This window comes from Abramis brama (assembly GCF_963993115.1).
Source record: "Abramis brama genome assembly, chromosome: 25".
In the NCBI taxonomy this organism is placed as follows: domain Eukaryota; kingdom Metazoa; phylum Chordata; class Actinopteri; order Cypriniformes; family Leuciscidae; genus Abramis; species Abramis brama.
Window position 1 is genome coordinate 27,276,907 of NC_139987.1, and position 24,922 is coordinate 27,301,828.

The 24,922-nt window shown below is 35.5% G+C and overlaps 1 protein-coding gene across 1 annotated transcript in view; it reads left to right on the forward strand.

The window, feature by feature from the left end:
- wdr70 (WD repeat domain 70) overlaps positions 1-24,922 on the forward strand; it is a 91,271-nt gene that overhangs the window by 58,101 nt on the left and 8,248 nt on the right. Inside the window, exons 12-16 of the mRNA XM_084103925.1 lie at positions 664-748; positions 2,369-2,507; positions 15,120-15,220; positions 16,241-16,320; positions 22,059-22,175. Of these exons, the coding sequence (XP_083960051.1) occupies positions 664-748; positions 2,369-2,507; positions 15,120-15,220; positions 16,241-16,320; positions 22,059-22,175 (522 nt within the window). The remainder of the gene's footprint in view (positions 1-663; positions 749-2,368; positions 2,508-15,119; positions 15,221-16,240; positions 16,321-22,058; positions 22,176-24,922) is intronic.

Sequence of the window (24,922 nt, forward strand, 5' to 3'; positions counted from 1 at the left end):
AACAGCTTGTAATGAAACTTAAACGACGAGACCTTCCGACTTCAGGTTGTCTATGAACGCCTGTAGACGTTTTGTGTGAAGGATTTTTCCAGGAAAATCCAAAAGGATGTGACGGTTTCGCAAAATATCATAACAGTATAATTTGAATGACCTCATCTCTCGACATGATGGCGGGATGCTCATTAACAGTATATCAATGCAAATACATTTTAGCCTACATGGTCAGATATACTGCTTGTTTGATGATATTCATAATTTATCAAAATTATTCATACCATGAAATAAGATTTCATTCATACCGCTCACCCCTATCCTGTCCTGACAACTGAATATGTGGGTTTTAAATGCTAAAATATATTGAATATGTGGGAATATGGTGGACACAAACACAAAGCGTGATTGTCTCCAGATAATGGAGGTCTTGTCTCACCGTGACCTTTGACCCCGGCATGGAAACGACCCGTGTGTGTGAAGGCAATCACACTTTGAATGGTGTTAGTCAGCACGTGTCTAGAGATCCCATCAGAGTCACGATTCTCCGACTCATCCCGACGGACAATGACACAGATTCAGGAAAGCACCTTCTGACATCATGGGATCATGTGATGTCATCTTCCAACCCTTGTTTTATGTGTGTGTGTGTGTGTGTGTGTGTGTTTTCAGGAGACGACACGCTAAAGACGTGGGACATTCGGAGCTTCAGGAAGCCTCTCGGACAAGTTACTGGATTGACCTCCTTCTTTCCCATGTAAATGGAAACTTCCATAAACAGACGCAACGTTTACACCCTTAACACTTCTGCAAATAATGTTATGAAAATTTGTTATTAATTGTTTACAGATTGTGTGTCCTGACATCAGTCTGATGGATCTCTATTCTTAGCCAACATATTTAGAAAATATTAATAATTAAATGTATTATATGATTTAATATAATTTAACATAATATAATATAATTTAACATAATATAATTTAACATAATTTAACATAATATAATTTAACAATTTAAAATAATATAATTTAATATAATTTAACATAATATAATTTCATATCATTTAACATAATATAATAATTATTTAACATAATATAATAATTATTTAACATAATATAATATAATTAACAATATAATTTAACGTAATATAATTTGATATAATTTAGCATAATATAATATAAAATCATTTAACATAATAGAATGTAATATAATATAATATAAATTAACAATAGAATTTAACATAATAGAATTTAACATAATATAACTTAACATAATAGAATTTAATACCATTTAACATAATATCATTTGATATAATTTAATATCATTTAACATAATATAATAATTATTTAACATAATATCATTTGATATAATTTAACATAATATAATTTAACAGCATTTAACATAACAAAATATAATTTAACATAATATCATAGAATTTAACGTAATATAATATAATATACATGTGTCTTTAATGAGCTCCTATTAATTGAGAGGCTGCATGAAATATTAGTAGTTTTGCAAAAATCATTTGTCACTTTCAGGATCATTTAAAATTAACTTGTGAAGGCACAGAAATAGATTTATTTTTTAAATATGAAAAAATATGATACCCAAGTTATGATACACTCTCCCTTATGCGTTCATATGAATGCAAAATCTCGATGTTTATTTAAAGAAAGGTGTTTTAAAGAAAGAATAAAGCATGTAATAATGTTATAATATTAACCTTTTACATATTTAATGCATTATAATGTGTCGGACATGAATCGGGTGTAAATGGAGTTTTATTGCAGTATTGTTAAAGTTATTTTATGGTTGAAATAAATATATATATATATAGTTATGGTCAGTTTTAAAGGATTTCCTCAGACTTTTTGAGTTCAGTCACTGTAAAATCATTTCAGTTCATCAGAAATATCTGGAAAAGGCATGGAATTAGAAAGTGGTATTTTAATATTATTTATCCACCACTATAGTACTAATGAATATTTGAGCTTTTATTTTTATATTTTCAGTTTAAGTTTTAGTCATTTTATTAAATTATTTATTATTATTATTATTATTATTATTATTTCAATTTCCTGTTTAGTTTTTGTGATTTTAGCGCTTACACATATTTCATTTGGTTGCAAATGCCAAGTTGGCAAGTTTTTAAGTTTAAGTTTTTCTCCTAATATTTATATTTCAGACTAATTTTGATGAATTAAAATGATTTTGAATAGTGTTAGTTTAGTGGTACGCATCATGTCAGTTTTTCATGAAGCTGATTATGAATTGTTATAAGGCATTATGAATGTAAACACCTGTCCGTGTTTTCTCTTTATTTCAAATTTTGAGATTAATTATAATTATGAATCTAACTGTTTTCTGGGATCAGGACGGACTGCTGCTTCAGCCCGGATGATAAACTTCTCCTGACGGGAACATCGGTCAGGAAAGACGAAGGAAACGGGAAGCTGGTGTTCTTCGAGCGACAGTCTCTTCAGAAGGTCTATGAGATTGAAGTGGCCGATACGGTAGGTTATACTTATGCGTTATTATGAGTTATGTAGTGCTGAGTCTTTACTTATAATGTTTCCAGATCACAAAATATGATTTGATAAAGTGCATTGAAGTATGGGAGCTGATTTACACTTGACTGACTGGAGCAGCAGATGTGAAGACACACGCTTCAAATTCACACTTACCTAATAGAATATGTTTTATATACTGTATGATAAGCTTTATTTTATACATTTATTTCCATGTACATTATTATAATTTTTATTATTACTATTATATTATTTGTACATTGCAGTTTGATTATTTATTTATATATATATATACATACATACATACATACATACCATCAAACAAACAAACAAACAAACAAACAAACATACATACATACAGATCCTTCATAATTGTCAAATCTTTTACTTCAATGAAAGGTTAGATTTTTAGATTTTTTTAAATGAAAGATCAAAAGGATAAACATTGCAGATTTATTTGTATTTTATTATATACACACACACACACACACATATATACACATTTCATTATTGCAGATTAATTTATTCTACTTTATATTTTAATTTTTATATATACCATTATGTTATTAATTTATATATTTGAATATTAGCTTTTATAATTTAACAGTTTTAGTAATTTTGACTTGTGCTTTTTTCATTTTTATAAATTTTGTATTTGTCTATTTAAAAAAAAAAAAATTATAAAATTATTTTCATATAGATTTTATATGTATTTATTATTATTATTGTTACAAATTAACCATTTGTATTTTAATCATATATATATATATATATATATATATATATATATATTTATATATATTTATATATATATATATTAAATATGTATTATTATTATTATTATTCAATTATTGCAAATGAATATATTATACTTTTTTTATTATTTATGTTTTTATATATCATAATATATTATACATTTTTATTTTAGTAGTAGTAGTATTATAGTAATTATCTACTATATTTATTATTTGAATTGATATCCAGATGTGCATGTACTGGCAGCTCTTATTTATATATATATATATATGGAGAAGTCGAGAGAAAGCAACATGTCCCAGTAAAAGTGTTTTCTCTAATTGTCTGCAAGACTGCGGTCTTGAATGACTGGCTAAATATGGTGGCGCGACCAGTGCGTCTGCAGTGAGGAAACGAAACCTTCCTCCTGTGTGTCCCAGTGGACGCGCCGGGAACGCTGTCTTCCTCATGCATTAGCTGGACTGACGCGAGGAGAACTCGATGCGTTGATCTGAAGCGAGTGAAAGCTCAAAGCTCCTGAGTGTGTGTCTCAGTCCCAGCGCTCAGGCTCCAGTCATAACACCGTAAAGCTAATGCTCTCCAGCTCCGTTTGCTCGGTGTGTTTGCTGACAGCGCGGCATAAAGCAGATGTTCACATCTCTCTGTGTGTGTGTAATCATTACAGACATTTTCCAAACCCTTCTTCTGATTCATGCCCACTGCTGCTACTCTACTCCAAAAGAAGAAAATCAAGCTTTCAATTTGTGTTGTGCATTTTGATAATAATAATTATTATTTCATCGTTTATCATCCGTTTTTAGAGTTTGGCACAAATAATCAGCATCCATCATTCATATGCTCTCACATACTGCTAATGTCTCATCTCAGGCTTTACAGAAGAATAACATCATCTGACACAAGGGTATTTCATTATTGCAAATCAATATTATAATTATTTAAAAAAAGAATTCACATATATATTTTATTTATGATAAATGATTATTATATCTAATGTTTTAGATATATATTATTATTATTATTATTATTATTTCATTATTGCAGATAAATATATTGTAATTTTAATTATTTATTACATCTATTTTATTTTATATATAATTTATTCTTATTCTCATACCAGATATCAATCTGCTATATTGAATTTAATTTTGTTTGTTTGTGTTTGCAGATATGAATGTAATATTTGATCCTAAAATGAAAAGTATGCTATCATTTACTCACCTTTTTTGCCATATTATTTGTTTTTATTTATCATATAAATAATCATATATTTTATTATCATTATTATATCATATTATTATTATTATTTATCATATAAATAATATTATTATTATTTTTTTCCCCTGTGAAGCATTAAGTGAGACATTAGGCAGAATGTGCACGCTGCTCTTTTCCACACACTCCCAGAAAAAAGGTACAAAAGCTGTCGACGGTACCCTTTCAAAAGGTTCCAACATGTACCATTTAGGCACTAATATATGCACTTTTGCTACCAATATGTACCTTTGAGTGACTGATATGCACTCTTTAGGTTCAAAGGTGTAGCTTTTGAAAGGGTACCGCCCCAGTGTCAGCTTTTGTACCTTTTTTCTGAGAGTGTACGAGGACAACAAAAGCTGACTTATTCTATTATTAAGCCCCATGGTTTATTATAGCAGTGGCCGACTTCTACTCCGGTCGGGTGTAAATACCTTTGGACCGTCCAGAGGACTAAAGTTATTTATAGCTGACCTGACGAGTGAGCTATTTACGGTGTTTATCCAGCAGGACGACTGAAGAATTTAAATGCTGTCTTTATGAAGTGGTCCTGTGACAGACAGAGCCACCAATCATGTGAGTGTAAACACTGAAATAACCCCGCGCTGGACAGAGTAAATACTCCAGGGGTGGTTCTCCACTTCCAGGACTTTTTCACAAGGTGCAAAAACCAGGTGAGACATCTGCGTCCTCCTGCGACTCCATGCCCGGAGAACTAAAACAGAACCAGCCCTGCTCTCAGATTCAACTGATATAGTGTTTACGGGACCGTTTTTACAGGCTTCTGGACTTGCACAGAAAAACTGAAGCTAGACATACAATATAAAGGGTAAAACTTTACAATAAGGTTCATTAGTTAACATTAGTTAAAGCTGCAGTCCATAGTTTTTCCTCTTTGTCGCCATCTCTGTTCGAAATCTGCAATTGCAGTCATTCGCGGAATTATCAGCTTTACGTGGGTTGTGCCTCGGCACGGCACAGCGCGGATCAATTCGATGTTTTGAGGAGAATGTGTGGCTGTCAGTATTTATTTTTTCCCACATTAATTTCCCACATGTCTAGTACAATTATGTGGTTTTGTTTTATTAATACAGTATATACTTTTTTCTTGATATACCCCGAAAGAATGGAAGTGAAATGTGACAACATGCCCCATAGGTGTGGTACATTGTAACATGTGAGGGGTACATTGTAACATGACCATATGACAGCTTAAAATGCTAGCTGATCTAATAAAAAATATACAAGACAAACTAAAATATTTTCTAAATAAAATACAATTATTAACTTTTTCATATAAAATAATGGCATTTTTTAATAATTAAATATAAACTCATTTTTGAGTTTCGACTACGAACACAGGAAAACAGCTATACAACATAGTTCAAAACAAATCATTTGTAATTTCTGAACATTGACTCTGTCTTTATTCACCTTTTTCTCATGTTTTCTCATTAGAATTAATAAAAGTATAGAATATAATAGCATATTTCTAATAGGGGCACATTGTAACGCAGTGTGACAACATGCCCCACCTGCACAACTGGGATTTAAACCTGGCTAGTGTCTTCTGCTAGTTAGCGAAGCATTAAAGAACTCTCTCAACTGTTAAATAACATATTGGAGATTAAAATATTATCAGATTTGTCTAATTTTAAATAAACACAAAAAATAGAGATGAAAAATTAACTTAAGTAAGAAATTTACTTTTGCTATGGTTTAATAAATGTCAATGGATATCTTCCAAAAAAAAATTTATTTTGGCGCAATTTTTTCTCTATATAGTGTTGATATGGCAACTAGTAAATACACCAAGTTTCGTCATCCTAGCATGTGTGGAAGTATTTAAAACAAGTGTGTTACAACTAGCCCCGTGTTACGTTGTTCCCCGCTCCCCTATGACCAACATTAGAACTTCCACTGGTTCATGTAATCTGAAGTAACATCCACTTTTATTCTGAGCAACTAAGGGGAAAAAAGCATTGCAGTAAATCTCGCTGATTAACGATCGCTTGTATCACGTCAAACCGTACAAATTATTCTTTGTTCTCAAATTGTTAATGTTAACAACATCAGCATTGCGTGACTACATTTATTGTGTATTAGGGCTACCTGTAGTTCAGTTTCCATTTCTGTGCAGTCTAATTTCTAATTGTCATACCAACAAATTAATGTTCCTTAGCTCCCTTTGTTCCCTTTTACTCCAACATAACGAAAGCATCTGTGCGTCTCCGGCGCTGTGCTCTTGCTGTCAGTAAACAGCTTCTTTTGTTTAGAAAAGATGGAAGATTGAATAAGTTGCTGAAATGCTGCCATAACCGCAGTAAAAGTGCTGAAGAAAGACCTGATTCACTAATGATTCATCATTAATATTACATGCACTTTATATACATTATATATTTTATATATCTTAATTTATTAGTAGTAGTATTTATTTTATATAAAGTGTATAACTATTGCAAATTAATGTTATAATTTGTATTATTATTTATTGTATATATAATATACATTATGTATTTTATTCATCACATTACCATTATTAGTATTACATTTATTAATACATATTTTATGCATGCAAGTTATAATAATTTCATTATTGCAAATTAATATATTAGAAATGTTTTGCTTCATTAATTTATATTATGTATTTTATATCTAATATATTATTATTATTATTATTAATCATTGCAAATTAGTATATTGACATTTTAGTTATTTATTTTTTAGTTATATATTATTAAATTATTATTTTATTGTATTCATTTATATTGAATTATATTGTAAATTATATGTAATGTATTACTATTACCATTATTTCATTAAAGCAAAGAAATGTGCTATACTTTATGTAATTTTTTATATGTAATTTATTATTAAAATTATTATGTGACATGAAAGCATCCTAATGTCTTCTAAGGTACATGTTGTCCATATTTGTTCCACTTGCTCATCCAAGCACAAGCTTATCCTGTAAACAGCTTGTTTTGCTTGGAAAAGATGGAAGATTGAATAAGATGCTTCAGTTTTTGCCATAACCGCAGTAAATGTGCTGAAGAAAGACCTGATTCACTCACATTGCCATTATTATCATTCCTCTTCGTGCTAGCAGAAACATTTGAGCTGCATATAAATACTCTGCATTATGAGTGTTTGTTTCACTGGCACATGATGGACTCGTTGAGCCGTTGATGCATGTTTGGGCCGATATACAGTCAAACCCAAAAAAAATTCAGACCAGACCAGATATCATTTTTTATATTTTTTTTACTAGTGGGTGCAGGACAGTATAGTTAATTTATGTAAGTGAGGAGAGCAAAATAAAGTAAACTGTGACATATTATACCCAATAATTCTTCATACAGTGACTACCAGTAAAAATATTAAAAATTTAGGACCAAAAATTATTCCGACACTGAGCATGTTTTGCTGAAGTGTTTTGTCTTTAATTGCTAATGCTCTTTTTAAACACAGACTGAACAAAATGAAGCATTGCTTGGTGATTGGTTGAGCTAAACTGGTATTATCTAATTGTGTAGTTAAATTTAACAGCTGACAGATATTCAACATAATTCATGTGTGAGACAGTCTAACAGAAGGACGGACAAAACCAGTCAAATATCAACTGAGTTCTGCTCATATTTTATTACCATTTTCTAAACTATAGTGAATAAACTGTGATAATGTGAGAAATGTTGTAGATGTCTGAATAAATTTAGTTTTGACTGTGTATATCGCTATATTTAGCTTTTTTCAGGCTAGGAAACTGAATTCCCATGTACTCTGTCGTGATCCTCAAATATACAGATGTGCACGATCTAAAGCCTCCACACACACATGATATCAAGGTAAAGCAGATTATATTTGTATTCCGCCAAAAAAAGGCTCAGCTGGAAGCACATTTCCGATCCGCGGCCAAATCTTCCAGATCTTTTTCTAAATAATCAATTACTCGGCCACATGCCGACAGAGAAGGATTAACCCCGTACATCCCGTTAAGTCAATCAGTGCAGTGGAGACCCCTGCTACGGGACGTGGGGGGTGGGGTCTAAAGCCCTGTTCTAGGTCAGGCAGGCTTAACTGAAGGCAGAAAGGCTCAGGTTTGAGATGAACAGCTGGAGGAGGATAAGCAGATTCACCCAATGCCTCACAGGTCTTTCCTGATCTGCACAGGGAGTGATCTGAACAGGGAGTGATCTGCACAGGGAATGATCTGCACAGGGAATGATCTGCACAGGGAGTGATCTGCACAGGGAATGATCTGCACAGGGAGTGATCTGCACAGGGAGTGATCTGCACAGGGAGTGATCTGCACAGGGAGTGATCTGCACAGGGAATGATCTGCACAGGGAGTGATCTGCACAGGGAGTGATCCGAACAGTGAATGATCCGCACAGGGAATGATCCGCACAGGGAGTGATCCGCACAGGGAGTGATCCGCACAGGGAGTGATCCGCACAGGGAATGATCCGCACAGGGAATGATCCGCACAGTGAATGATCCGCACAGGGAATGATCCGCACAGGGAGTGATCCGCACAGGGAGTGATCCGCACAAGGAGTGATCCGCACAAGGAGTGATCCGCACAGGGAATGAACCGCACAGGGAGTGATCCGCACAGGGAGTGATCCGCACAGGGAATGATCCGCACAGGGAATGATCCGCACAGGGAATGATCCGAACAGGGAATGATCCGCACAGTGAATGATCCGCACAGTGAATGGTCCGCACAGGGAGTGATCCGCACAGGGAGTGATCCGCACAGGGAGTGATCCGCACAGGGAGTGATCTGCACAGGGAGTGATCCGCACAGGGAGTGATCCGCACAGGGAGTGATCCGCACAGGGAGTGATCCGCACAGGGAATGATCCGCACAGGGAATGATCCGCACAGTGAATGATCCGCACAGGGAATGATCCGCACAGGGAGTGATCCGCACAGGGAGTGATCCGCACAAGGAGTGATCCGCACAAGGAGTGATCCGCACAGGGAATGAACCGCACAGGGAGTGATCCGCACAGGGAGTGATCCGCACAGGGAATGATCCGCACAGGGAATGATCCGCACAGGGAATGATCCGAACAGGGAATGATCCGCACAGTGAATGATCCGCACAGTGAATGGTCCGCACAGGGAGTGATCCGCACAGGGAGTGATCCGCACAGGGAGTGATCCGCACAGGGAGTGATCCGAACAGTGAATGATCCGCACAGGGAGTGATCCGCACAGGGAGTGATCCGCACAGGGAGTGATCCGCACAGGGAGTGATCCGCACAGGGAATGATCCGAACAGGGAATGATCCGCACAGTGAATGATCCGCACAGGGAATGATCCGCACAGGGAGTGATCCGCACAGGGAGTGATCCGCACAAGGAGTGATCCGCACAAGGAGTGATCCGCACAGGGAATGATCCGCACAGGGAGTGATCCGCACAGGGAGTGATCCGCACAGGGAATGATCTGCACAGGGAATGATCTGCACAGGGAGTGATCTGAACAGGGAGTGATCTGCACAGGGAGTGATCTGCACAGGGAGTGATCTACGCAGGGAGTGATCTGCACAGGGAATGATCTGAACAGGGAGTGATCTGAACAGTGAATGATCTGCACAGGGAGTGATCTGCACAGGGAGTGATCTGAACAGGGAGTGATCTGCACAGGGAGTGATCTGCACAAGGAGTGATCTGCACAGGGAGTGATCTGCACAGGGAGTGATCTGCACAGGGAGTGATCTGCACAAGGAGTGATCTGCACAGGGAATGATCTGCACAGGGAGTGATCTGAACAGGGAGTGATCTGCACAGGGAGTGATCTGCACAAGGAGTGATCTGCACAGGGAGTGATCTGCACAGGGAGTGATCTGCACAGGGAGTGATCTGCACGGAGTGATCTGCACAGGGAATGATCTACACAGGGAGTGATCTGCACAGGGAATTAATTACACAGGGAGTGATCTGCACAGGGAGTGATCTGCACAGGGAATGATCTGAACAGGGAGTGATCTGCACAGGGAGTGATCTGCACAGGGAGTGATCTGCACAGGGAATGATCTGCACAGGGAGTGATCTGCACAGGGAGTGATCTGCACAGGGAATGATCTGAACAGGGAGTGATCTGCACAGGGAGTGATCTGAACAGGGAGTGATCTGCACAGGGAGTGATCTGCACAGGGAGTGATCTGCACAGGGAGTGATCTGCACAGGGAGTGAACTGCACAGGGAATGATCTGCACAGGGAGTGATCTGCACAGGGAGTGATCTGCACAGGGAATTAACTGCATAGGGAATTAACTGCACAGAACTTAAGATCTGTTCAGATAGAGGACTTTCTTGGACGAAGTATAGTGATTTTGTTTTTTTTTACTGTGCTTCTCCTGTGCTGTTAACTAATGCCAAAAGATAATATTTCAAGTGCATTTGGACCCCCATAACTGCTGGATATTCTTCTATCTATCTATCTGTCTATCTGTCTGTCTGTCCATCTTTCTATTTGTCTGTCCATCCATCCAGTCTTATCCATCCCATCTATCCATCCATCCTGTCCTATCCTCCATCCCATCTTATCCATCTTATCCTATTCATCCCATATTATTCATATTATCCATCTTATTCATCTTATTCATCCTATCATATCCATCCTATTCATCCCATATTATCCATATTATTCATCTTATCCATCCACCAATCCATCCTATCCTATCCATCCATCCAGATCGTCTTTTTTCTGTACAACTTTATTTACTCATTTGATTCCAAACCTGTTTTGTTTTACTTTGCTTTTCATTTTAATTTTGTTTGACTTTTTTTAATTTAATGTTTTTTTAAATGCATTTCTTTTCAATACGGCGTGTTTGCATGACAGTTCACATCTGTCAAGCTAAAAAAAAAGGACAAACACCATGCAAAGACCATAGAAGTAGTCCGTATGACTTTTATGCACTATATTGTTGTGCTTTAAATGGGTTTGCTTCATATTTAAAAGACAGGACCTTTTCTGTGGAGATTGGCAGGGATTCGTCATCTTGTGCATCAGTTTTGTATGGGGTTCCACAGGGCTTAATGCTGGGTCCAGTTTTACTTTCATTACACATGCTCCCTTTGAATGCCAGTTTTAGGGAATATCATTTTTCATACCACTGTTGTGTAGACGACAGTCAGTGTTACTTTCCCTTACATCAAAATGATGTTTCTAGTTTACAGTGTTTATTTGATTTTTTGAAGGATGACAGTCATTGGATGTCAGCCAATTTCCTTCAGTTAAATGAAGCAAAGTCAGAAGTCTTAGTTTTTGGCCCCTCTGCTTCCACAGAGATGTTTGTCAGTAAATTAGGACCTTTTATCTGCTACCCTTCATTCAAATGCTAGAATTGTAGGAATTCAGCATTGACATTTGATAAGTCAGTGCTGTGTTCAGAAGTTGCTTCTATCAACTCAAGAAAATAGCCAAAATGAAGTCATTTTTATCATCCAAAGATTTGGAGTCTGTAATGCATGCTTTCATCTCATCCCGACTGTATTATTGTAATGTATTGTACTTGGGTGTCTCACAGTCTTTACTGTCACGTCTCCAGCTTGTCCAGCTAGACTTTTGACTGGAACAAAGAAAAGGGAACATATTTTGCCAGTGCTGGTCTTCCAGTCAAATATCGTATCCAGTTTAAAGCATTATCGTTTGTTTATAAAGGCCTCCACGGTTTGGCTCTTGCATGTATTTCTGATCTCCTTTCGTTTCATCATACATCCAGACATCTTTCGATTAACCAATGATAGTCTACGGTTGATTGTTCCCAGGATTCGTGCCTTTTCAGTGGCTGCTCCACAGCTCTGGAATAATCTGCCACTTTACATTAAATCTGCATCAACATAGATGAGTTTTAAGAACGGATTTAAAATCATCATATTTATTACTGCATATAGTCATAAGTAGGTGCAGTGATGTAATTTGTGCATTGCATGTGATTATGTGTTGTGTCCTAGTTTTAATATTATTTGCTTAACATTTGTACAGCACTTTGGCCGACATCTATTGTTTTTAAAATGTGCTTTATAAATAAATGTGACTGACAGATATTTAGTATATTTCGCAGAATTCATAGGATGCAGACCCAAATTTAAGTCGTTATTCACTGACATTCTTCCTCTATAGCTTTCAATTAGAATGCAAATGAGATTTGAGAGCATAACATTTAAAAATTGTATTTATTTATTTATTTATTTTATATAATATTTTACATAGTAGATATTATTATTATTATTATTATTTCCTTATGGAAAATATAATACATTATAATTTAATTTTAATTATAATTTATATAATTTAATTTTAATTATTTTATTAATCTGCTATATTTATGTATTTATTTGGATTAGATTTTCTTCAGTCACAAGTAAAATGGTAATAGTTTTTTTTGTGTGTGTGTTTTTTTACTTTAATGGTGCCGTGTTTTGTACATGCTCACAAATGAACTGTCATTGTATACACTGTAAATCAGAATAAGTTGGCAAAACTCAAAAAAATTGAGGTAATCAGTTTCAAAGTTTATGTAAGCAGAACTAGCAGATTTTTATTTTGTACTCATACATTTTAATTGCTCTTAACTTATATTTGAGTAATCTAATTCATACATTTAACTTAAAATTATCATGTAATTTCAACTTATAAATTTTAGTAGTGGAAACTTGGTTAGGTTTAACTAGCTAATTCAATAAATGCTAACTTGATAATTGGTAACACAATGTTAACAAAATTAAACTACTAAATCTCCCACTTAACATTAATCTCGCACAAAAAACTTTTTTTTTAAGAACACTTAATTTTAGCATTTACTCTCCCTTTCAAGTGCCATACAAAGCATGCTGGGAAATAGAAATTTCGTTTAAATTTAAACCCAGCCCGGTTTCGTTTAAATTTAAGTTTCTAAATTAAATTAAATCTAAATTAATCTAAATTAAAAGAAACAAGTTAATAAAACTCAAAACCATGAAACAATTCAGATTACATAAAATGTCTCAGTTTTGTGAACTCAAAAGAAAAAGAAAGTTTCTAAATACCCATAAAAGTTAATTTATTGAACAAAATAGTTTGTTTACAACTAATTATGTTGAGCATTACACTGTAAAAAATTTTTTTTAAATACAATCAACTCTGATGTTTAAGTCATTTCAACTAAAAATTGCATTAAACTGACTTCAAAAAATGTTGAATCTTGTATAACTTGAAACTTATTTTGATGAGTTAAAGCAATGTAAAAACATATGTTGACATTACTTATTGATCACATAATTGTTTACAGTGTAGGGTTTACAGTATAGAAATGTGCTGCATGAAGACATTTCCCCTGCATGTGATTCCAGGTATTCATGAGTCTGTTCCTCCGGCTCACACACACACACACACACACACACACACACACACACACATGCCCACAAATCCTCACACATGCCCCGTTTGTCATTCAGATCCAGGCCTCTTCCCGAACGCCAAATATAGTCAACTGGAGATGAGCTGGAGTGCGAGAGATATCAGACGTCACCCTCTGCCATCGGTTTATGTTCAAATAATATGATTTCATTAAAAATAATATGATTTCATAAAAGATTATGAAATCTCAACTTCAACCGGCACACTCTTGGGGTTTACAAGTGCTGTCAACGAAGACTGACAGCTATTCGTAAACTTAGACGCTTGTCTGTTCAGCCGCGTCGTCGTCGTCTTTTGTATCCCAGTATTATTGAGCCGCTAACAGTTACCAACAAGAACCAATTCTTGAAGATAACTTATTTAGCAAGTAAAATTATTGGTATCCCTACCCCTAATTTATCAGATTGTGTCTCTACATTCACGTTGCAAAAGACACAAAAATCTTAAATGAACCAGACCACCCACTTTACAAATATTTTATCCTCCTGCCTTCTGGCCATAGATATAGCCAGGTATAGGTTACCGATGTGTAGAAAGGCCAGGAATAGTAAGAGTTTTGTTCCTGTATCTATACGAGCTCTAAATACATAGGAAATCGCCCATTGATACGTCATGTATGCTCTCTTGCTGTTGTTGTTTTTGTGATGTCAGCGACTATTTTTGATGGTATTATGATATGTTGATAATTGAACATGTTATGTGTGTTTGTGTTATGTACGCATCTACGGTGGAAACAAATTTCCTCTCGAGGACAAATAAAATATTCATGGATGTGAATGCAAAGTTGTTCAGTATGAGGAGATCTATCAAATGATATGCATATTGTGTGGATGTGTGAAACACCTTGTGATTACAGAGATGGAAAAGACCATTTACAGGCAATTTACCATAGGAAACATATGGTTTTCAAAGCTTTTTAACAGTTATAGCGCCACCTATGGTCCGATCTCCATAACATTTTGCATGCTTGTTTAGAATGTTATGTCACATATGCGCACCAATTTTCATGAAGTTCTGAGTTTTCGTTTAGAATTTATAGGCTTTTGAGTTTATTTTGCCACGCCCATTTTCTTTATAGCCATCCAAATGCAAAAGTTTTTTTTAAATAAAAAAATCTATCTATCTATAATGAATTCTCACTCTCGTTCTCTCCTCTGGTGTTGTTTCAGAGTGTTGTCCGCTGTCTTTGGCATCCCAAGCTGAACCAGATCATGGTTGGAACGGGGAACGGTCTGGCGAAGGTTTACTACGACCCAGTCAAGAGTCAGAGGTCTCCGTCACACTTCACACTCTCCCCTGTTTTTACACCCGTGTTTGTCCAGTTACCATTACAGCCAGATTTGGACTGATTGAACCCAATGATTAAAGCGAGGAAACTCAGCGAAATGACTCACTCAGTCTCGTTCTCGTTCTCGTTCATCATGACATCATGTTCATCAGGGCAAGATCAATCGTCTGCACGCTTAGAACAAAGTCACTGTTGTCAAACACAAGACGAATTGTCCAAGAAAAAATTTGAAACAAAGCGCTTTTGTGTTTAAACCTTTTTATTTACAAAAACTAGGAGCGGTAATATATTAAAATAATTAATAATTATATTTATTTATAATAAATAAAATTATATTTATACAATAATAAATAAAATAATTGTTCATAATTGGTTTTTTTTATTATTATTTTTTATTCACAAATAGCAATTTCAGTCTGATTTAATAATTTGGAGCTTGACATAAATAGAATATGTATATTTAAATGTTTCATTTAAAAAAAATAGGAGTGCTAATATGTACAAAATAATTTATATGATAATAAATACATTCTATAATTAAATTTTCCAGTAGACCCAATAATGTTTACCTGATATATTTTAGAGCTTGACATAATAGAATATTTTTTTATTTACAAAATTTTTTTAAAAATTTATTTTAATAATAAATAAATTCTGTAATTATATATTTAAAATAATGTATATAATAATCGATGAATTCTATAATTCAAATTTTCAGTAGTTCATACTCACAAATAAAAAATATATATATTTTAGAGCTTATTTACATTTATATTCCTTCATATATCCAGGTTTTCCAGGACTCTTGAGAATATATAATTGTATTTATTTATTTTGTGTTTATCATGCATTTTTTCATTCAAAACAGCATGTTTGCATGACAGTGAGATTTCTGGTTCTTAAATAAAAAAGATTTGAGGCAATAAATTAAACTATATCTTTTTATATCTTGATTTATAGTTGTTTTAAAGCTTATGTTCTTTTATTTTTATTGTTCTTCAGAGGTGCCATGTTGTGTGTGGTAAAGAGCAAGACGAAGGAGAAACACGCTGAGACGCTGACACAAGATTACATCATCACCCGTGAGTATATGACCAGATCATATGGAATGTGCTCAAATACATTTGCATATATATATACATGTACATATATACACACACACATACATATATATATATATATATATGTATGTGTGTGTGTATATATGTATATGTATATGTCAGAGCCGTGGCCTAGCAGTTTTACTTGTGGTCTGATTGCCTTGCTGCTTGATTGGGCCGTCTTTTTTATTTATTGATTTTTTTTAATGTATTGATTATTTTATTTATTGATTTTAAAGAATTAAAACTACTGTCAGGGGTGTACATTGAGTAAACAAACAAACAAAAAATACATATATAAAGAAACAAATTGACAAATTTAAAAGTTAAACAAAAATGTGCAAATGTTTACAGACTGAAACACACTTTGCAGTTTTCTTATTTTTCAAAGGCTTGTTTCCTCCAAATTTACATTTATGAATACTACATTTAGCTAAAAGAAGAAGCAGATTAATGAAGTAATATTCCTTATGAGAAGATTTGTCGTAAGAGAAAAAACAAATAACACATTTTTAAAGCACAGTTGAAAGCTGGGCATGAGCCTTAATAAAGGAACAGAGATCTGACCAAAAACAAACTGAATGAGGACAACTCCAAAATAAATGATAAACGGTTTCATCATGTAGAAAACGAAATGTACAAAATGTATCAATATCATAATAAAATCTGTTCTCGATTGGGCCGTCTTTCACTTCCTGTGCATTAAACTGATCAAAAGTGAGGTTAATTTAAATTTTTAAAGTTACAAAAGATTTATTTTTCAAATAAATGCTGCTCTTTTGAACTTTCTATTTTTCAAATAATCATGAAAATTAAAAAAATTGTTTCCACAAAAATGTGAAGCAGTGTTTAATAATCAGATAATAAAAATATTATACGCTCTGTATTAATATTAATAATATTCAGAAATCTTTCCTGAATAGATCCAGCCTAATAAATATAATAAAAATATATTATGTATTGCAAATATAATTTATAAATTTAATTTAATTATTTTTATTTTTATTAATTATTATATATTATATTTTGCATATATGTATTATTGTACTGCTATTAGTAACACAAAAAATCTAATTTTGTATTAAAAAAATGCTTTATTTCCAGCATTGCTGTCAAACGTTTATACGCTGAATGTCCACAGACACATGAGCATTAGCGGCGGATGATAATATTGCCCCGACTAACCCATCCTACAGTCAGTCCTGCCACAGACCCATTAACCTGCGTGTGAGTGTGTGTGCGAGTGAGTGAGTGAGTGAGTGAGTGGGAGAGTGAGTGAGTGAGTGAGTGAGTGAGTGAGTGAGTGAGTGAGTGAGTGAGTGAGTGGGAGAGTGGGAGAGTGAGCGAGTGAGCGAGTGAGCGAGTGAGCGAGTGAGCGAGTGAGCGAGTGAGCGAGTGAGTGAGCGAGTGAGCGAGTGAGCGAGTGAGCGAGTGAGCGAGTGAGCGAGTGAGAGTGTGAGTGAGTGTGTGAGTGAGTGAGTGGGAGAGTGAGTGAGTGAGTGAGTGAGTGAGAGTGTGAGTGAGAGTGTGAGTGAGTGTGTGAGTGAGTGAGTGAGTGAGTGGGAGAGTGAGTGAGTGAGCGAGTGAGCGAGTGAGCGTGTGAGCGTGTGAGCGTGTGAGCGTGTGAGCGTGTGAGTGAGTGTGTGAGTGAGAGTGTGAGAGTGTGAGAGTGTGAGAGTGTGAGTGTGTGAGTGTGTGAGTGAGCGAGTGAGCGAGTGGGAGAGTGAGCGAGTGAGTGAGTGAGCGAGTGAGTGAGTGAGCGAGCGAGTGAGTGAGCGAGCGAGTGAGCGAGCGAGTGAGTGAGTGAGCGAGTGTGTGAGTGTGTGAGTGAGTGAGTGAGTGAGTGAGTGAGTGACTGAATTTCTGAGTGAGTGAGTGAGTGAGTGAGTGAGTGAGTGGGAGAGTGAGTGGGAGAGTGAGTGGGAGAGTGAGTGGGAGAGTGAGTGGGAGAGTGAGTGGGAGAGTGAGTGAGTGAAGTGAGTGAGTGAGTGAAGTGAGTGAGTGAGTGAGTGAGAGAGTGAGTGAGTGGGAGAGTGAGTGGGAGAGTGAGTGGGAGAGTGAGTGGGAGAGTGAGTGAGTGAAGTGAGTGAGTGAGTGAGTGAGTGAGTGGGAGAGTGAGTGGGAGAGTGAGTGGGAGAGTGAGTGAGTGAGTGAGTGGGAGAGTGAGTGGGAGAGTGAGTGGGAGAGTGAGTGGGAGAGTGAGTGGGAGAGTGAGTGGGAGAGTGAGTGAGTGAAGTGAGTGAGTGAGTGAGTGAGTGAGAGAGTGAGTGGGAGAGTGAGTGGGAGAGTGAGTGGGAGAGTGAGTGGGAGAGTGAGTGGGAGAGTGAGTGGGAGAGTGAGTGAGTGAGTCAGTGCGTGAGTGAGTGAGTGAGAGAGTGAGTGAGAGAGTGAGTGAGAGAGTGAGTGGGAGAGTGAGTGGGAGAGTGAGTGGGAGAGTGAGTGGGAGAGTGAGTGAGTGAGTCAGTGCGTGAGTGAGTGAGTGAGAGAGTGAGTGAGAGAGTGAGTGAGAGAGTGAGTGGGAGAGTGAGTGGGAGAGTGAGTGGGAGAGTGAGTGAGTGAGTCAGTGCGTGAGTGAGTGACCCACTGCGCAGTGTGACGTCGTAGTGACGTCATTTTCATGTAATTTTTGGACGTCCAAATTTGGTCCATTGAAGGGGTTGTTTTGTAACGCCAGGCGACGTCTTTTTTCGACGTCTTCCGCACGTCTAATGTTGACGTCCGTCCACAAAAGTTTGTTTGATACGATACGTCTTTTTCAAACAATAATCGCGCTCAGTGCGCTCAAACAAAACAGTGGCTTCTCCTCCACACACACACACACACACACACACTCGTGATCTTCTGTTGTAAGCGCCAACGCTCTACTGTTTGAGCTACAGCATCAGTCATTTGTATGCGTCTCCAGTTATCAGTCTAAACATGTTGAACAATGATTTTTAAATCAAACAACAAAATTGTTGATGTGTTCACACCAAACACGAAGAGCGTCTGATGTAAAGACGCGTTTACACGCATCTGGAGGCCATGCGGCACGAATGAGGCGAATTGAGCGTCTGGCGTGAGTGATTTGAGGGTGAGAGAGTGAGATAATTTCTGATTATCGCGTTTAGGCTAAAAATAGGTTCGGCGGTTTGGAAAGAAACTGCATCTTGCAGTACATTTTAAATATAGCGGTTTGGAAACGTGGATGGAGCAGTGAATAGGTTCAGTACACCGCAAAATGACATGACAAACTCGCGTTTTGAAAAAGAGCTCTTCATTTGTAAATTAAAAAAAATATTAATAATCATGTAAATTTCCTGCACCTGTCATAGACGTCCAAATGACGTCCAAAAAAATTACCCAGTTCAGGTCCAATGTTGAACGTAAATATGACGTTCAAGTTGGGTCCATGGTTGGACGTCCAAATAGTGGACCTAGTTTGGACGTCTAATAGATGTCCAGAATTGGTTATGGACCGACGGACCCAATATAGACATGATCTGCACGTCTATTCGACGTCCAATGTTTAGTGGGGAGTGAGTGACTGAATTTCTCTGTGTGTGTGTGAGTGAGTGCGTGTGTATATGTGCGCATTGGAGTGTCTGTTCGTCTGAGTGTCTCTGTGTGTGAGAGTGTCTCTGTGTGTCTCTGTGTGTGTCTGTGTGTGTGTGTGTGTCTCTCTGTGTGTGATTGAGAGTGTGTGTGTGTGTGTGTGTGTGTCGGAGTGTCTGTTCGTCTGAGTGTGTGTGTGTCTCTGTGTGTGTGTCTCTGTGTGTGTGTGTCTGTGAGTGTCTCTCTGTGTGAGAGTGTGTGTGTGTGTGTGTGTGTGTTAGAGTGTCTCTGTGTGTGTGAGTGTCTCTGTGTGTGAGAGTGTATGTGTGTGTGTGTCTGTGTGTTTGCACGGATTGAGTGCTTTCCATCGGATTGCCCCGCTCCGAGTCTCACCCGAGGGTCACGATGCCATTAGCGCGCGAGACTCCATCAGACACGCGTGAGCCACGAGAGCGTCACACACACCAGCGCGTGATCAACTCCGTGAACTTAAAAACCCTTCAAAACTCACACACCACAACACTCCCGTATCGCTCAGGAAATAGCGATGGAAAATCTGAGGTGACGTGAAACAGGATGATGGACCAGTGAGGGAACAAACGGGCATGTGTCACCGCTAACCTTTTTGCTTAATGTAGCGTGTGTGTGTGTGTGTGTGTGTGTGTGGAATCAGGCCTGAATGGAAAATCGCTTCATCTTTCCTACGTCTCCCTGTGACCCTGGAGTAAAACACACACACACACACACACACATCCAGCCATTTATTTTGGTTGTGTTTGGCAAACTGTGAAATGTGTGCGACTTAATCAAAAGTAAATAAAGCTAGTGTTGCTATGGCGCGTTTGAAGAGCGTAGTATTTCCTGAGGTGTGTGTGGTTACGTTCCCGTCTAGGAGTCGGGAGGGAGGGAACAAAGGGAAAAGCGTAAAACAGGAGGAAGGCGAGAACACACTTCAATCCTCTGTCCCGAGTGAAGACGACACCAGATGATAATATCAAAGAAAGGATTTTATTTACAAAAAAGACCAAAAAAAGGACATAACTTTGGTTTCTGAGGCCTAGAATAAAAAAAAGCCTAAAATAAGTAATCAAACAGCCCACTAACTCATTTATGGAAGAGTCCTGACTAACCTCAGACTGGATAAACACAAGAAATAAACAACAAACTTCCACACACTGCAAAAATGCTTTTCTTACTTAGTATTTTTGTCTTGTTTCCAGTCCAAATATCAAACTTTTCTTAAATCAAGATGCGTTTACTAAAGCAGTAAAATGACATAAGATGTTAAGTCTTGTTTTCTGGGGGAATTCATCAAAATTAAGTGAGTTTTTGCTTAAAACAAGCAAAATGATCTGCCAGTGGGGTCAGAAAAATAATCTTGTTTCTGTTTGAATTAACATTATTTTTCTTACCCTATTGGCACATAATTGTGCTTTTTTTAAGCATCAACTCACTTAATTTTGATTAATTCCCCCAGAAAACAAGACATCATATCTCATGTAATTTTGCTCATCTAGTTAGTAGCCTAAATGCATCTTGATTTAAAGGGATACTCCACTTTTTTTGGAAATAAGCTCATTTTACAACTCCCCCAGAGTTAAACAGTTGAGTTTTACCGTTTTCGCATCCATTCAGCTGAACTCCGGGTCTGGCGGTACCACTTTTAGCATAGCTTAGCATAGATCATTGAATCGGACAGGACCATTAGCATCTCTCTCAAAAAAATGACCAAAGAGTTTCGATATTTTTCCTATTTAAAACTTGACTCTTCTCACAACTTTTCATTTTCCGTCGGTCTTAGTACACGATGTAACTACAGAAGAGTCAAGTTTTAAATAGGAAAAATATCGAAACTCTTTGGTCATTTTTTTGAGAGAGATGCTAATGGTCCTGTCCGATTCAATGATCTATGCTAAGCTATGCTAAAAGTGGTACCGCCAGACCCGGAGTTTGGCTGAATGGATTCGAAAACGGTAAAACTCAACTGTTTAACTCTGGGGGAGTTGTAAAATGAGCCTATTTCCAAAAAAAGTGGAGTATCCCTTTAAGAATTTTTAGATATTTGGACTGGAAACTTAGTAAAAAAAGCATTTTTTTTGCAGTGCAACTCCCTCGCTATAGAAAAACAGTGACAAAAGCAGTGTTTGTTTTTTTCCTGTTGTTCATGTGATGTGTGTGTTTCTCAGCTCACGCTTTGCCGATGTTTCGCGAGGCTCGTCAGCGCAGCACCAGGAAGCAGCTGGAAAAGGACCGGCTGGATCCTCTCAAATCCCACAAACCCGAGCCGCCCGTCTCCGGTCCAGGTGAGAGAACCCTCCTGATGCTCAGGAACAACAACGTCCCGTTTGTAAAGCATTAACGGCACAAATCCCTCGTTCTTTACAGTGAAAACTACTGCATATTTTAGATATAACGTGTTCTGACAATCAGCTCATTTAAAAAATATGTTTTGTAATTATGTCCCATATTTTCCATGCAAAATGGTCGTGCAAACTTTTCCAACTTTTCCGAAATTGTGACATCTAGGAAATGACAAAGATAATAAATAATGCAGGAATGTCAGGAAGATAAATTATCAAAACTATTTTCCTTTATTTGTTATATTTTTTAATATAATTAAAGTTATATATTATATATAATATGCTTTTATTATATTATATTATATTATATATTATATTATATAGTACAAACCAAAATTAGAGTTAAACTAGTAAGCCCCTAAAGCTATTTTTTTATGTAATAAACAATATCTAAAATATTTAATTTTTATACATAATACATTTTTAAATGTATAATTAAAAAAAAATTATGTATGTATTTATATAATGATTAAATAAATATTATAATAATATAATTATATAAAACATATATACATGTACAACATTTATATAAATATATCAGTGCTGGGCAACAATTAATCGCGATTAATCACATCCAAAATAAAAGTTTGTGTTTACATAATACATGTGTGTGTACTGTGTATAATTATTTACTTTTTATAAATATACACATATGCATGTGTATATATATTTTAAAAATATGTTCACGTATATACTGTATTTATATTTATACATCATTTATATTATGTATAAATATTTTATATATAAATAACATATTTTCCTAAATATATACATGCATGTGTGTGTATTTATAGATACAAATTCTACACAGTACACACACATATATTATGTAAACACAAACTTTTATTTTGGATGCGATTAATCGTGATTAATTGTTGCCCAGCACTAAAATATATATAACTATATATTTATTTAATCATTATAATAAATGTATGCATTCGTGTTTTTTTTTTTATTATATTAAATAGAAAATTATATATATATATATATATATATATATATATATATATATATATATATATATATATATATATATATATATATATATATATTATTTTTTATTTTATTTAATTTTTTTATGTTTATTGGTGGAAAAAGACAAAATCACCCAAATCAAGTTTTAAAATGTATTGCTACATCCCAAGTTTCAACACCAGGGTTGAAAAAACGCAAAAATGTATAGTAAATAAACAGAAATGGCTCGTATAGTTCTATAATCCATCCTGAGGTGGACATATAGACTCTTCTCAGGTTTAGCACTGCTTTCATGGATCATTTGCTCAGATTGTAACTTTTCACCTTATATTAGCAAGCACAATTTTGCACAGTGTCCAAATAAACGGCACTTACAGTGTTTAGTTGAGAGTGTGAGTCTGGATGCTGAAGGCTTCAGTGTGGCTCGGAGACTCGGCTTGAGTAAACACTCCTCTAGTGTTGGCCGAGGATCAGCGAGTCTGGGCTCCTTCGCTCAGGAGATCTCAGAAACTCTCCGATCAGTCGCGTCTCAGCTCCTCTCATGTTTAATCACAACATAAACACACTTTACCCGCGTCGAGGAGGATGTTTTGCTTAAAGAGGACCTATTATGCTTTTTCCATGTTCAATGTAATGTTGCTGTTTGATCATGAGAAAGTTCTTCTCAGGTTCTTCTCTATATCAGTGTCAGTGGTTCTGAACTCCCTGAAACGCCTCCATTGTAGTCTTGAGTTTGTTCCGGGAATGAACGTCACAATATTCCTCATTATAATAATTAATACGCAGAATAAAGGGACAGGGCCTGGTGGAGTTAGTTAGTAGTGTGTTAAACTGGCGATATTCCATTGTTTGAATCATGCAGGAATGACAGGAAGTTATATTTTTTTATATAAAGTTATATATTATATTATATTTTATTTATTTATTTATTTATTTATTTTTGTTTCATTCATATCTATTATGTATATATATGTATGCATGTATATATATATAAAATATATTACTAGGCTAAACTAGTAAACCCCTAAAGCTGTTTAATGTATTAAATAATATCTAAAATATTTAATTATATATATATATATATATATATATATATATATATATATATATATATATATATATATATATATTATTAAAATGAGATATTTACCAACAAAAAAGAAAATATATATATCTAAAATAAATATATAAATATATATACACATATATGTGTGTGTGTGTATATATATATATATATATATATATATATATATATATATATATATATATATATATATATATATATATATATATATTATTTTTTATTTAATCATTATATAATTATACAAAAACATTAAATAAATGTTATTTTATTATATTAAATAGAAAATTATATATATATATATATATATATACAAAAAATATATATTTTTTCTTTTTTGTTGGTAAATATCTCATTATAATAATTCATATGCAGAATAAATGGGCGGGGCCTGGTTGAGTTAGTTAGTAGTGTGTTAAACTGGCGGTTATGGTAAGGGGCGGGACATTTCCCAAACACACTCGAAACGCTCGACCAATCGCAACACTCTGCTCCAGCCGACCAATCAGAGCACAGTGTGCTTTTCAGAAGGAGGGGCTTCATAGAGACAGGAAGTAAACAGAGCGTTACTGACAGACTGGGAAGAGAGGAGCCGCAACAATGGAGAATATGAGGAAAATATTCAACATTCAAG